At 40.9% G+C, this 15900-nt stretch overlaps 1 protein-coding gene across 6 annotated transcripts in view; it reads right to left on the reverse strand.

Moving 5' to 3' along the window:
* LOC147723120 (rho GTPase-activating protein 28-like) overlaps nt 1–15900 on the reverse strand; it is a 1353671-nt gene that overhangs the window by 181278 nt on the left and 1156493 nt on the right. For all 6 annotated transcript variants that reach the window (XM_086965471.1, XM_086965470.1, XM_086965472.1 and 3 more), the window contains 2 exons: nt 7737–7818; nt 4273–4418 (listed from right to left, as the gene is read on the reverse strand). In XM_086965471.1, coding sequence (XP_086821597.1) covers nt 4273–4418; nt 7737–7818 — 228 coding nt within the window. The remainder of the gene's footprint in view (nt 1–4272; nt 4419–7736; nt 7819–15900) is intronic.

The following is a 15900-nucleotide window of genomic DNA, read 5'->3' on the forward strand; positions in this document are numbered from 1 at the left end:
AATCATTGTAATAGGGTGAACTGCCCAGGCAAAATGCACCCTATGCAATATAGGACCACTGATTGGAGTCACAAAAGGAACTCTATATCATTAAATAGTTCATGAAGGATCAGACATTTTCCTGACTTGATATATGGTTAACTAGCTTTGTCCTCAATCCCTCATACCTGTAGGATGGCCTTATCTTCCTACCTATTTCCCCATGTCCTAAAAGGAACATCGAGGTCTTTAAATGTCATCTATAGTTTTGGGTATTATTCCATTGGCTGTGGTCCCCTGCCTAATTCTTTAATGACTGAACTGACCTTCCAGGCCTTACAGTTAAGGAGAATTCGTTTTTGAAGTGTGATTAAACCCAAATCAAATAGTCCCTTTCCCCACTCAACTCCCATCAATTTTGACGCATGCTCACATTTACAAGAACTTTTGAACCTGGGGATGTGCCAAAAATGTACACCTTCCCAGGGGAGGCATAGCGAGGATAACTGTGTGTGCTGCATTCTACAGCACTAATGAACAGAGGAATATGACTCCCAGGATTGTGCCACTTCCTGCATAAAAGCAATCCTGCATGGTGCAAGGGTGCCTGTAGTAGCGCTAGGCTGGCAAAAATACACCAGCGCAAAAGAAAGGACAGGATTGCACAATATTGCCTTAAACACAGCACATTCCTGCCCTTTCCCTTTCGCACAGTCTAGTGTCTTATGAGGAAGACTGTGTGACTTCCTCATAAAGGAAAGACACATGATTGATGGACAGAATGCAAATCAAATCAAAACATTCACTCCCATTCTAGGTTAAATCCATCATTCTTTTGCTCACCATGCCACACCAGTTTGGACCTGGCCATATGCAAATCAGTATTGACCCCGTGCCTCATGGGAACAGTCCAGGCCAAATGATGGATTTCACCCAGATCTCTTGCCTGGGGGTGAATGATTTGATTTGTTCTGCATTCCGTCGATCAATTGTGTGTCTTTTGCTTCCTCAAAAATGAGGCCCATATTGTAATTCATTAGTAATTGAAAAGCATACAATCTGTCATAAGTATGGCATCACATTGTTTTTCAGTAACGTAGGGCTTAACTCTCTGAATGCTTCCATTGCAAAATCTCATTCAGTCTGATCAGTGACTGATCAGTGAATGAGTGTGTCAGGCATAGTGAATTCTAGGTCTTTCGGTTGGTAAGGTGAGAGCTCTTAAACTTTTATGCTCATGTTTAGGCAGAGAAAGTTGATGGTACCTGCAGGTTTTCATACATAAATACTCACTTTAAGTGCTCTTCTTCGTTATCTGTTAATAAACCCCTTTTTTAGAAGCTGTAACACTGACCAAACATTAAGATCCAGATTTGCTAAGCCTGCGCATTGTCCTTACATCACGCAAGGCTTAAGTAAGATTTTCAAAACCAAGCAAGGGGTGATTTGCACTGCCTTGCATGACTTTGTAAAGAAATGTAACGCAACAGATTGCACAATATTGCATTACATTTCATGGTGGTAGGGATTCCATGGGTGGAGCATGGGAATTCCTGTGCATCCATCCATGGAATCTGACGCAATCAGAGATTTACGGAAATCAGTATAACTGGGATTGCAAAAATATGGTACGACACCCAGACCATCACGTAATGTGGAGAAATATCCTATATCTATGAGTGATGTATTCTGCACCACGCATAGAAAAAAGGAAATTGCCTCGTAAAATTGTTTTGTGCAGGAAGCGTGTCTGCATTGGCGCTAGGCAACCTCAGGTGTGCCACCACAGGTATACAGCTAATAGCTTGGTAGATTTGGAGCTGTTCAGCTTGCTACCCTGTGCTGTGTGAACTTTTAGTATACATCTTAGTGTTTCATGAGTTATTTACTGTGTCATGCTGCACCTCAGTGAGGTGTATGTATGCCTTTCCTGCGTGGCTCAGCTAGGCTTGACAAGCCAACTTTATAATTGGAATAACTCCCAATTGAGTAAAGTATTATTGGTGGCAATGGTTCACAGAGTTAATAACAGTGTTGCTACAAGATACTGCTCAGTAACCAATGACTTCTGTAAGGCTCCATGAAAATGCCTCATACCCATGCCATAACAAGAGCCCGTAGCACATATGGCAATATGGATGACCTCTCTCAAAGGCCATCCTGGGGCTTTTAAGATTGTGCAAATACCTTGGTGATACCTTTCCAGGGCAATGTTGCTTTTATGTCTGATTCATACAGGCACACTCTAATTTCCCTGGGGTCTCACCACTATGCTACTTATGGAATGTCAAATATTTACTGTATAAGCTCTAATTTTAAGCTCCGTGCTGTGAGTAATAAAAAAGGAGACACTAAAAAATCTGCAACCCATTCTGTAATACCAACATACCATGAGAGTGCAAAAACAGGGATAAATGCTGTTGCACTTCCAGCACATTTTCTTTGATTCAGTCTCTGGTGTATTGAGGACTTCATATTCAGCGATTTTAGAAATTCTTAGATCCTTTTCCATCTCTGCTGCAAGGCTATGGCATACCCTTCCTTCTAACTTTGCAGAAATCGAATAATTTTCTCCTTTTAGAAAACATCTCAAAATCTGGTTCTTTTCTTCTTAGTTCTGGTATTATAGTTTTACAAGAAAAGGTTCTTGATCCCATTTCTTTCTCAGCTTTGTGTAATAAGTAATATTTCTTCTCTGTGTCTCTCCCCTACAATAGATCTTTCTTGAACAACTTGGCTCAGATCTTTGACACCCTTGGGTTTAGTGCGCTCAATAAATTCAATTTCATTTCATTTCAGATGTTATCAGGGCGAAAAGTGTGCGCTCTGTTGATAGAAACTGCCTCTTCCCATGTATTACCATTGATTTCTTAAGAGTACTTTGCTTACCGGAGTATTTGTGTGATATTAAAAGGCTTCGCAGATATCAAAACATGTGTAAACACGCAATCAACTAACACACGGAACTGTTGAACGAATAGAATTGGTCTACTTCGATGACCAAATTAAAGGTGTTGCATATCCAAGCAAGCTTCATGTAAATACACTACTCCACCTATTCTAATATATTCAACAAGTTCCAACTATCACATTTTGAGGAAAACTTAACCATTAAAGGCTGTGAGTTCCATATGGACTTATGATGGAATTATAGGGTATGACCTTAACTTGATTAAGGAGCAAAGGAGACAAATAACAGTTACCTGGCTACCGGATAAATTCCTGAGTTTAACAAGGAGTGAAGCTACTAAAGCCAAATGACACAAATCACAGGATAATATTCATGCCAGGAAATACAGAAATGATAGAGAGCAAATTATTGTTAGGAAATTATTGTTAGTAAGATATGTTTAAAATGGGCCAAGCCAAGGTGAACATGCCGCCCACATGAAACATTAGAATTTGATAACAGATAGATGTTGGCAATAAAATGTGCTTTCCAAGAGATCCATATTCTCAATTTACATCGGAACAAGGGCAGCTAGCCTCAAGTTGCCCTGTGAGCCAGCAAAACCAAATGAGGATATAAATACTCTATTTATTTCATACTAGGAACACTGATTATAACACATGCTGGCAACAGCAGTATGAATGTTACTTTGAAAACCTCAAGACTGAGCTCAAACGTGGAGAAGCTACACATCAAGATACAGCAAGAGTGGTGTAGTACCTCTCTGTGGTAGGCATTTTCTCCTTCATATATGTTTCATAATTAAAAAAGAAAAGACACATTTGCCCATCGTCCAAAACTGTAAGGAAACACATGTCTGGCAAGCAAACTTAACTGTTACCTTTCATATTATATACTGAAGGTTCATTAGAAGGTCCACTTGAACCTTCTTGATCTTTGGGATATCCAGTGGCATCCAAAGAGAGATGTGAGAAAAATCTAGATAAACTCTTTGTTGGCAACAGAAAATTGTGTTTTTTCTAGATGAATAACATCCACCACACTAGATCTACGGTGGAGGTAACTCTCCCTTGACAGATAATGTTTCAACAGTGTATGCATGTCCAACACAAATCAGATAACATTCTGTTAGACATGAAGCATGAAGATCAATTTTAAAATATGCCAGATGTAGTAAAAGTACCTTTACAGCCCAATTGACACTTTAATAACATCATAGCTTTGAGCTTGTTTCCACCAGCCAGTTGTAGCATGTTCTTACCATGCCCCCCCCCCCTCCCCGTTTCAAGTCTATGAAATCAGGCCCCATGTTTCTTCAAGCTTCTAGAACAACTACATTATCAATGGAAATCATATTTTTTTGTTATCAGACCAATACTTACAGGCAAAGCAGAGTCATCTTTTTTTATCCGCTGATTCTTGGGGAATTCTTGGATTTTGTTGTCCCCTGCAATAGCCTCTGAGAAAGAGACCTCAAAGGAGAGTTCTTCTGCCACTGATGGGCTGGCCTTTTCCAGACAACTCTTAACTGTAATGAATAGAGTGTATCAATGATGGTATGAAATATCATTTGATCAAGGTAAGCATAACTTGCATCAAAAGATTTTTTTCTCAGAGGATGGACAGGTAAGGGCATAGATGGACCCTGTTTACAAACCAATTGTTCATAATATAACCCAAGAACTGATGGGGAGGGAAAATGAAATAAGCAACACATTTAAAAAGCGAATGTATGAAAAATAACAGACTAGCCATTAAAAAAACAATATATACATACAAATGATGGCAATCAATAAAAAGCACAACTACTATTGAAGGGCATAAAAATATTTGAAGTTCAGGAACAGGGCATGGCTCTGTACTTAGCAGAAACAATCTCTAGCTGCTTCACCCCAGTCCAGTAAATGGGACAGTGCTTCATATTTCCCTACAGTAATTCACCATTAATCCTTTTTGGGTCCTGGAGTAGCATGCTACTCACCGAAAAGCGCTTCAACACCTCATCAAAGGTAGCAGATGCTAAATAAATGCTAATGTTTCCCTCTTTTATCCCTCCTCTATTCCTTTCAATCCAAAAACAGACTAGCACGTCCACTGTACACGTTAATGTCATATTTCACTATACTAATTCACCACTAATCCTTTTTGGGTCATAGAGTAGCGTGCTACTCGCCAAAAAAGGAATTTGAGCCTAGTCAGGGGTAGTATGCACTATATAAATGCAATACCAATTACACTGCAAAGAAAGAGAGTGAAGAGCCCTGAGTTATGGATTTGCACCCTGAGGCTTAAGTTGACATGGAGCCATATTCACCCATGGCTGAACATAGGGACAGCTGAGGCTTCTAAGTGTGGCAGAGCAAACTGGTCAAAGACAGTGGCTGGAGCCACACGGTGCACAAGAGACCCATGTAGAAGTGAGTCCCAGTGGTGGAGTGGAAGATTGTTAATGTTGCCAGGAGAGGGTACAATGCTCGTGACCACACCATGCACCTGGAGGACTTTGAGGGCAAGTAATCTGAAAGTGGGACACTCTGATCCACTCCTTGGACCAAGCATCAGTCTGTAGAGTGGTAGCCTAGGAAGTGGTTTGAGCAACCTCAGAGAGCAATGGAGGTCTCCGGGGATTGTGAGATTGTGAGACTGGGGGTTGTTTGGCTAGGAGATCCCAGCTGCGGGGAAGACAATGGGCATTCACCAAGAGGTGAACCCTGGCAGATAAAATTGTTTTGCTCAGTGCCTCCTTCTCCATCTGATATTCAGGAGGTGGGAGGCCAATACATGGTGAAGTGGAGTGTGAGCGTGTCTGGAAGGTAACTTGGGGGAGCAATTACAATTTGAAACTATAAAGCAATGAGTCTGGTGAGGAGAAACTAGCCTTATATGACATTCTGCCTCTCAAGGTGATGATTCAAGAGTGGATCTTAATTTTAATCTGTAAAGGCTGAAAGTGAGGGGGAAAAGCGGCAAGAAAGTGAGTGAGGTACAAGAGGTAACTTAACCGAGGGTCATCTCAATTTCTACATACGAAGAAGACCTACTCAGCTTTAGCAATTGCTGTGTCCCAGGTGGGTTAGGTGAATCAGCCCATTCTCATGGACTAACATTGCTTGTAGACTGCCCAGCTGACCTTATAGTGCTAACCAAATCTTTCTCCAGGGATGGCCTGGACTCTTTAAAGAGAGAAGTGAGGGAAGGTCGTAAGGCTAATTTGGCTAGGGACATCCAGGGATTAAGGGATAATATAGGCCCAAGCTAGACAGTCTATGGAAGAATGTTGACTCACCAGGTGCAAGGGTAATGGACAGAAAACAACAGCATATAGCATTTCTGAGAAGATGAGGTTGGTACAGTGGGCAACGGAGGTGGCACTAGCAAAATGTGATGAACTGGAGGACTGGTCCCAGAGACAGGAGAGCAGAAGTCCGGGACTAGCAGAAGTAGTGGAGGGCACAAATCTGAAGACTTCCTTGCTTGGCATCACCATGATTCAGACTGAGGGAGAGTGTAGCCAAGAAGAATGTCTAATGCGCTCAGACAGATGGATTTAGCTAACTAATCCTCTATGTGTGGTTTGTGTGGCTATATTATTATCTGATCAGAATAAATGTTTAACAGTAGAATGTTTGCCTATTTTTGAGGGAGCTACAACACACATTTCTGTAAAGTAGCTCAAAGTAATTTGTGGCAGTTCTGGCTTTTTATCAAAAGCATTCTACATTCTGGTACATGGAATTTTGCTTTTATTATTTGTGTATTGGCACATAAATCTAAGTATGCAAAGTTTAGTTTGCTAAAAAGCCAGGAATGATGTGTCAATTATTGTAGACATGTGCAACAAGGGAATTCTGAAGACTAGACATCTGCAGCAACTAGACCCATTCCATCCAGCAGCCAGACAGACATTTGAAGAGCTGCTCAGGCTTTTATAATTCTTCATGGTGCAGCAACCTTATCAAACTATAATAATAAGTGTAGGTGGTGGTTGAAGTTAAAAGATAGATGGAGGACTTGTATAGGTCAAAAACTGTCAGTATGGGTAAGAAAAAATATAATAGAAGCTACTAAGGCAAATGTATGGAAGAACTGCAGACTCATAAAAAGAATTGAGGTGAAGGATAGCTAAATGGACGCTAGCATCTGAGGACTGGACGGAGCATATGAAAGTGAGAAGGAACTCTTGTGAGCATGTAGAGGACGAGTGCCTTCCACTTAATAGGTTTCGGCGCAGAAGAGAAGATTAGGCTAAGAATCTCCGAAATAAGGGGAAAGGGAAGTGCATACTAAGAATCACAATCATGGTGAAAAGACTAGTTTAATGGTGCACCAGATTGCTAAAGCATGGATCAACACAATGCACCTACACTGTGCAAGAAGGTTTGCACAGGAGCCTAATCTACCTGCCCTCTGCGAAGTCAATGTGGAAGAAACGAGCCAGCACTATTTTTGGGACAGTTTGTATTTTCCATTGTCATGAACATACAATATGCCCTAGTCCTTCAGAAAGAGATCTGCTAGATGTGAAAAAAATACTATGGTGTTGTTAATGGTAAAAAACACACAAGTATGAGCGCTGAATCTTCCAGAAATTGTCTTTTTGTGTCAATGCTATTTTCACTTCTGTCACATTAAATACTTACAGTAAAATCACTGTGATCTGACATTTTTAAAGTAGCTTTTTGTGGAATGCCTAGGGCGAAATATAAAAGTATTGTACTGGCACATGGGTAGGAATATGGAAGGATGCATTTTGTGTTTTACTATTAAGATGGTGTTTGAAAAGCTACAGTGTACTGTATGCAGTTACTTGTAATAAACAAGAGACTGTCGCCTTACGACGACGTACCTGGTTTCCACACTGGTTTGATCCGTGACAGCTGCAAACCGTTCATTGGAATGGGAGATACTGGGATTGGATCGAACGTGGGCTGCAATAACAAAATATGACATATCAACTTCAAATTCTTGTCAGACAAGAACAACAGGGTTACAATTTGCTGAAACTCATAAAAAGCAAAAGTAAAAAAGGATTTCTCATCGTGGACATATAAAACAATCAGTTTATGTGATCAAGTGGCAACAAGTGCTTAATTTAAGCCGGTGGGTTCTGGTGCTCGGTACCTGCACTTAATTGTCAACACCGGCGCTTGTAACAGTCTGTCACAAGGTGGCACTATCTGGTTAATTTAGAGCTGACCACAACAACAGTTAATTATTATTTCAATATACATTAAAAATAACTATTACCTGCTGATCAGGCCTATTTTATAGCTTTGGGGGCCTGGAATATTCTAACTTATCACACTTGTAGGAGTGTGATGGTTGGGGTATACACCTGTTACAACGCAACTTTTACAACTACCTACTGTTACAACGCAACTTTTACAACGCATACCATTACAACGCATTGCGCTGGGGGGCGCTCTAGGATAGGGAATAAGTATAATTTACTATCCAACACCTTCCCTAGTGTCCACGGGGACTGGAGTTGGAATAGTAAATTATACTTACCACTATCCAGCACCTCTAAGCGCTATGCGTTGTAATGGTATGCGTTGTAATGGTAGCGTTGTAATAGTAGGTAGTTGTAATGGTATGCGTTGTAACATGGTACATCCGATGGTTGGTAGTTGTGTTGTTAATATCACTGGCAGCCTGGCAAGGGCATTGTGTGGTGCAAGCTACAGTGGCCTCCTGATGAGAGCCCTGGGACTTTACAAATTAAGCACTGGAACATGGTTTCCCATAACCAATCTATTGAAAGGCATGGGGCAGATTAAAAAAGCTTTTTGTTTGCATACATCTGACTTACATGTGCAAGCATGTAAAAGTACTTGATTCACTGATACATACTGTACAACTGCCACTGTTTCTTCATCTGCTTTTTGTGCACAAGGTACGTATATATTAAGCAGAAATAATTTCCACGGGGGGCCAAAAAGTGGGCATTTCCACAGAAGAAGCCAAAAGAATGCAATGTAAATGAAATTAACACCCATAAAAGAGTCAACTTTTGGGTATTAACGGATTTGAACAAATGCGCTACATACATTTGTGCACCAGTCATCCACCAGAAAGCATTCCTGACAGAGGTGCAGAAACAGGTGGAAAGTGCAGCCAGATTTTCAGTTTCTTTAATATGTCTACTGGAAAGACTTCCATTTGTCTTAAAAATCTTTTTGCAAGAAAAAATATATACTCTATGCCTATGGTTGAGGAAATAGGGAAAAGTAGTAGTGTACTCTAACACATGTTTATGAGCTCCTCACATGTCTAAACCACAACCATTATGAGTACCACTATGCCTGTATTTCGTATGACATGGTTTGAGGATTTTTGGAAACAAGAGCAACACTTCAGAACGCTGAACAATCCAAGTTCCAAGAAGTATTTTCCTTTTTGAAATTAAAGTTACTGTGAGAGTGTTCATCTCTTAAACTACCACATGATATACAAACAAGTAAAAAAGGATGCACAATTAATTTGACTGTAGGAGTTTCAGAAATCCTTGTGAAAGACTAACTCTGACTGTTATGTTCCAAAACCACACTCTGTGCTAGCCTGCCATACCCATTTGGTTCGTAGCAATGCGCAGCTATTGGTAATTCTTGGATGCCGGAATGTCGTGGTATTCTCAGTGTTCCACTAAGCGTCCCCTATGAAATGGAGCACACCATCGGAATCAAAGTTACCATATCCAATTCCCCATTTTTTGGCCATTTCTCACATTGGAATTGCATCAGCTTTTGGCTAATACAGCCTTGCAATCAGGTGTGAATGCATAGATAAATAACTGAAAGAGACATGGGGCCAGATATACAAAGTGAATATGTCATGTTACAACGCATGTGAATACATCGCATGCTATTACAACGTGGTTGTCACAATGACTGCGTTGTTAGTACGCAATACCTTTACATCGCAAGTCATTACAACAACATGTTGTAGGGGGCACGCTGGACTTAGGAGTAGTATTATTTACTATTCCTACTCCAGTTTGAGCAACAGCAGGGAAGGTGTTGGATTTTATATCCAATACCTTCACACCCCCTTCAGCAAGTTGTTGTCATGACTTGGGATGTAAAGGTATTGCGTACTAACTACATGGTCATTGTAACGACAATATTGTAATAGCACTGTGTTGTGGAAACAGCGTTTAAAACGCTGTTTCCCGCGCAAAGCAGATTTCTTTTCATCGCAAACGCGCCAACTCAGAATTTGCAGCTGAAAAACTGCTTCTGGCAATGTACTAAACCCATTTTACAAGTAAACAACTTTTTGCCAACTCCTAAAAAGGATTTAGAAATCGATAATGAATCGCTATTTAGAAGTGGTGGGTAGTAGGCACCCCTTCCAAAAATTGATTTTAATCTATATGGATCACTAGCTTAGGACTGAAACAGCAGTTGTAAATTATTGAAAAGTTACTTATTTTCAATTTGAAGTGGTAACCCATTCGTAAAAAGGAAGAAGTCCTTTGGGGACCCATCTAATTTGTGAATGCTAAGAAAAGTTTATTTGGGAATAGGACGTAGATCATTGGACCGAAGCACTGCAAACTCTCATAAAAACTGAAAACAAAAGTAAACTTTTCATTTTAAATGCAGCAAAGTTTCTTTTAATAAAAATGTGTGGCATTAAAAAAATGTTATTGAATGCGATCACAGACATAGTAGTTTGCTGATCCAGGTAGGCCACCATCCCTGTGAAGACATGTAATAGTAGTGAGTTGCAACTAGCGAGCTACCTCATTAATATCCATGTGATAGGTTAGATTGCAACCCGCTATGATTTGAAGTTTTAAGAATCAACCCGTTTGTATGTACATAGGACGGTTCTTAAAAATCTTTACTGTTCGTAGATATACTGGTTGCAGTTTGTGACCAGTATTTTGTGACCAGATATCCGTACATCTTGCTCATGGTGGTTTAGCAAGAGTTCAAAGAAAAAAGGCAATGCATATGGGACCGGTTAGGTTGTCAAAGACAACCCTAATTGGGGTGCATTGAGCTCTTCACGTTGTTGGGGCAGGGTGACATGGTATGTGCTCCCCTAATGATATTCACCCCTGCAGGGATAGAAGATTTCCCTCTTTGCACCCAAAATCAAAAACTCTCTATCATTGGAAGCCTTGGCCCTAGCACAGGCATAAGCTTCAATGTCAAACAAGCATTGAAAAAGCCCATCACCTCAATATGCAAAAAATATATAGAACAATATTTCAAAATATGGAATGTGATATGGGTGAATTGCATATGAATGATGTTTTATATGGCTTCTAAAGCACTAAAACCGACGAGGTATCCAATTGCAAGAATCCCTGTGTTGGTTAAATAAATGTTGAAGGAAGTATAGTTTTGTGGGTTTTTTTCAATAAGCACAAAATAAATATGGGTACATACAGATAAAATTAGCAAAATATAAATGTGGATATTTACAGAGATTAACTCCCAAAAATATATACCAAAAATCCGGGAGCCCTAGTTGTAAAGTACTTAAAGTATCCTAGGTCCACTTCGAAGCGCTAAGAGGTGGAAGAGTCCTGAGAGCTGTGAGTATAGATAAACGAGTGGTCTTGTGAACTAAAAAATGGATCGGGCACCGCAAGTGCTCTACGAAGGATAACACGAAAAAACTGTTAGAAGAGGGGGAGTTGACAAGTAAAGCATGTACTAACCTAATAATTACAGTGAATCATGCAGCATTATGATCATCCCACAAATTTGCATAGATGACCATGTATGAGACATTTCACTGATCAATACAAAATAAAATCTATTTATTTAATGCTTGTTTCACATTGCTATGCCGGTCTCTAAATTAAGCTTCCGTGCTGTACGCACAGATGATGGGAGTCTTAACATTAGCTAAGCTTGTCTCTGAAAGCAATTTTTTGCCAAATGCTGGCTGAATGTAGGAGGGCCAAGCATTATACTGGAGTGTCTGGTCCCCTAATAGCAAACTCATTGAACCATCGACACAAACAATCCATGTGCCACAAATTGTCCATTCGCAGTCAGGATCTGGTACATTACAAGCAGTAATGAAGTGGCAAATCCACAAAATGGTTATCCTTTTCTGATGCAGTAAGTATGGAGAAGGGATAGCAACATGAGTATTTCTAAGGGAATGCTGAATGCATGTGGTCGCAACACCCACAAGGTAGTACATTCTGCAGATATTCACAGAAATCGGTAATTCTTTTCTCACTCTAATTGCATGAGTACATCTAAAATGTGGTGGCATCTAGTGGAGTTAGGGAGAGAAAGGGTTTTGAAATCCAAATTTTTATGGGCGGCTGGAGAAGGAATTTCTCCTCACAGAACTTTATTTTCAAAATGGAGTTAAACCTCAGCAAAGCGAAACAGATGGCAATGCCTTTCAGCACTTACCTCGAGGCATATAATGTCTCACAGAGATCCATACCAGGATCGAGCCAAAATATTCTGTTATTAAACTATATTAGTCAACTCAGTCCTCACAAGCCTTTATCTAATACAGCAAAGGTCCAAAGAATATGAAGGGCAATCAAATTCAATGTCATCACACCAATTTAACTCTGGCCAGCAAGGATCCCAGAATGCTAAAGGGGACCCAGATTCCGATTGCACCCTGGTACCATACAAATAGTGGGAATGCCCTCCACTAATACGATCAGCATGGCAAAGCATAACCTAACTAAGAAAACAATATGTACATTTGAGATGTTACCCTAATCCTATGACCGTGGATTTCCTGCTCAGTGGTCAATCTGAAGTCATAAGTTTAGAAATGATAGGGGCATTCCAAGGAAACTAAGGAAGCAGTTCCTTACACAGGCATACATATGTCAATTTTGAGATTTAAATAGAGAGTAATAATGTTTACACTTTCAATAATGTTCTGATGACTTAGGGCCAGAGGTACGACACGCAAAATAGCGCCCCGTAAAGCGCGAGTCTATTGCGACTCGCAATTTGCGAGGCGCTATTCTGCATGTACAACAGTGTGTTTAACACTGTTTGCGATTCTGAATGGGGTCGCAAATTGCGAGGCTCATGAAAATTAATGAGCCTCTCATAATTTGCAAGCCCATTGGGAATGACAGGCCCTCCTAGGGATGGTGGCTTGCTGGGCTCAGCAGAACACCTTGTCTGTGATTGCTTTTAAATAAAGCAGCTTTTTTTTTTTAGATACATCCTGTTTTCCTTAAAGGAAAACGGGATGCATTTAAAAAAATAAAAAATTAAACGTTTTCGTTTAATTTTTAAAGGGCAGGCAGTGGTCACTGGGACCACTGCCTGCCCTTAAAAAAATATTTTTGGAGCTAGACACAAAGGGGAAGGAGTCCCCTGGGAAACCCTTCCCATTTGCGGCTTCATTACCACCCTCTTGAAGAGGGCAGTAATATGTGAGTATTTTGCGACCGCAAAATATTCATACATGGCTCTGCAGTCGCTATTAGGAAGGGAACGCCCGTTTCTAATAGCGACTCGCAATACACTATTTTGCGAGTCGCAATTTTTTTGCGACTCGCAAAATAGTGTAAGTACATGGCCCAGACTAAAATTGCACGCGCAAGCGGGTCGCACACCTGTTTGCGCATGCAATTTTACATCGTACATCTAGCCCCTAACTTTTGATAAAGCCCGCCTTCGCTCATAATGTAACAGGTTGCTGTATTTTGGAAAGTTGACATCAGGGAGAGAAGGGAATTCTTCATGAACATATTTATTTTGCTTATCAGGATGCATTTTTTGTTGTTAACAACTGTGCCCAGTTCAGGTAGATTTGGAGAGATTGAATATTATTTCATAATATTTTAGTACAAAAAATAGAAAACAGTGCCCTCTCAACGGCATTTCTCAGGTTTAGGGAAACTGTGACGTGGTACCTCTGTGTCTTGAGGATGGGTAGTTTCCTGTTATGCTTAAGTCACTTTTAAAGATTTCATGATATTTACTTGTCAATTGCTAAACCTCAACAGAAAATAGTGTTGTTATACATGCAAAAAAGAAGTTTAGAGGATAAGTATGAAGAAAAGAGGCTGGATCAGAAAACATTTTTGCCTTTAGATCTTTCATGTCCTTAGTGGTAAACTAAGGTAATCCTTGGTGCAAACAGCTTAGACCATCGTATTATGCCAGCAGGTTTCTGGAGCCGATAAAGTAGGAAAAGAAAAGCACTGCGTATATGTAGTATGGTATTTTGTTGTAAGGTGAGGAGTTCTGTTGGTGTTTATGCTTCAATATTGTAATGTGAAGTTATTTAGTTGTACTATGTAGCTGTCTTGCTTTCTGATTTGACTGCTTTGTTGTGTTTGATCTGCTATGTTTTAATTGTGTCACTATGCTGCCTTGTGTTATTTTCTCTTGTTTACTTTCCATATGTTGTTAGACCTGTCAGCTTTAGGGTGGGCTTCCTCCCAACTTTTTGCCATCCTCCTCCTTTTTTCTGATCTCGTTTTTGCTGGCATTAGGCCTCTGCCCTCTTTAAGACTGCTAACCAGTGCTAAAGTGCATGTGCTCACTCCTTAAAACATGGTAATATTGGGCATATCCCCAATTGGCATATTTAATTTACTTATAAGTCCCTAGTAAGGTGGTATTACAGTCCCAAATCTTTCTTTCGAATGCATATGTCAGCCCTAGGGTAGGTCCTGGACAGCCCATAGGGCCGGGTGCAGGTTATTTAAAAACTAGGACATGTATTTTTAACGTGTACATGTCCTGGTAGTGAAAAATGCTTACATTTATTTTTGACTACTGCAAGGCCTATCTCTCCTATAGGATAACAATGGAGTTGCCTTATTACATTTTATAAGTGACATTTCTGAATGGGAAGAGATGATCGATTCATGTTTGGTGTCTCTGGAATCCTAATTTATGGCGAGGGTGGGTGTTAAATTACAATTTAAAAAAATGCCACTTTTAGAAAGCTGTACAAAAGGGGGTGATGATGGATTAAACCCAGATCTTTTAACTGGGTGTGAGTGTTTGATTGATTCAGATGCTCCGCCAATCACCACCCCCTTTTGTACCTCTTTTGGCCGCCATAAGTGTGGCAGGGTATGCTCAGACGTGAGTCCCTTGCTCACTTTGCCACTGGATTCAAGCAAGCCGGGCTGAAGACGGCTGGAATGCCAGAAACCGGTCCTCGGAAGCTTGTTTCCGGTCCAGGGAAGACATGGCTTGGTAGTTCGGGCTGGACTGTTCCCATGAGGCACAGGGTCAGACTGATTTGCATATAGCCATGTCTGAACCTGGGTGGCAGAGTGGGCTAAAGAACGGTGATGGATTAAACCCAGATCTTTTGACTGGGTGTGAGTGTTTGATTGATTCAGATGCTCCGTCCATCACCACCCCCTTTTGTACCACTTTTAGAAAGTTGACAGTTTCTTGCCCTAGCCATTTAGTGCCTTAGCATGTCTCTGGACCCATGACTGTATGTAGCTGACAGTTGAGCTTTGTGTTTTCCTCCTAGACAGCCACATACAATAGGAAGCTTAGGTGTGCCTAGATGGACCATCACTGGCAGAATGGGAGGGAGGAGCTGGGCAGAGCCCCACTTACACCTGAATAGGCTGTCTTACCTCCACACGAAAGGGCTGCATACCCCCTTAAGTTAGTCTGGAGCCAGGGCAGGGAAGGCAGGATTCCTGAAGCCTTCATAGGAAAACATCTAGAAGCTTCCCCCCCCCACTTCAAAGGCACAACTGGGTGTAAATGTTGGACCTCAGACACCAACTCTGCAATACACTCCTGGACCTTTGAATAATCTGTCAGGAAGAAGGTTTACTTTGCTGCTAACAGGACTGCCACTCTGCTGGACTGCTGCTCTAAAGGAACTGCTGCCCTGACATGCTGCCTGCTGCCCTCTTGCCTGGGGAAGAACAACTGCACCTGCAACTTCACCTTCAAACCAGGACCCCAGAGTGACTCAAAGGGCTAGCATGCTGGCCTCCTGATCTGAGCCTCAGTGACATAAAAGGTCTCCAACAGCTCCTGGACCCAGCTGCAGTAAGTTCCTGC

This window comes from Lissotriton vulgaris, chromosome 4_1 (assembly GCF_964263255.1).
Source record: "Lissotriton vulgaris chromosome 4_1, aLisVul1.2, whole genome shotgun sequence".
NCBI lineage: Eukaryota > Metazoa > Chordata > Amphibia > Caudata > Salamandridae > Lissotriton > Lissotriton vulgaris.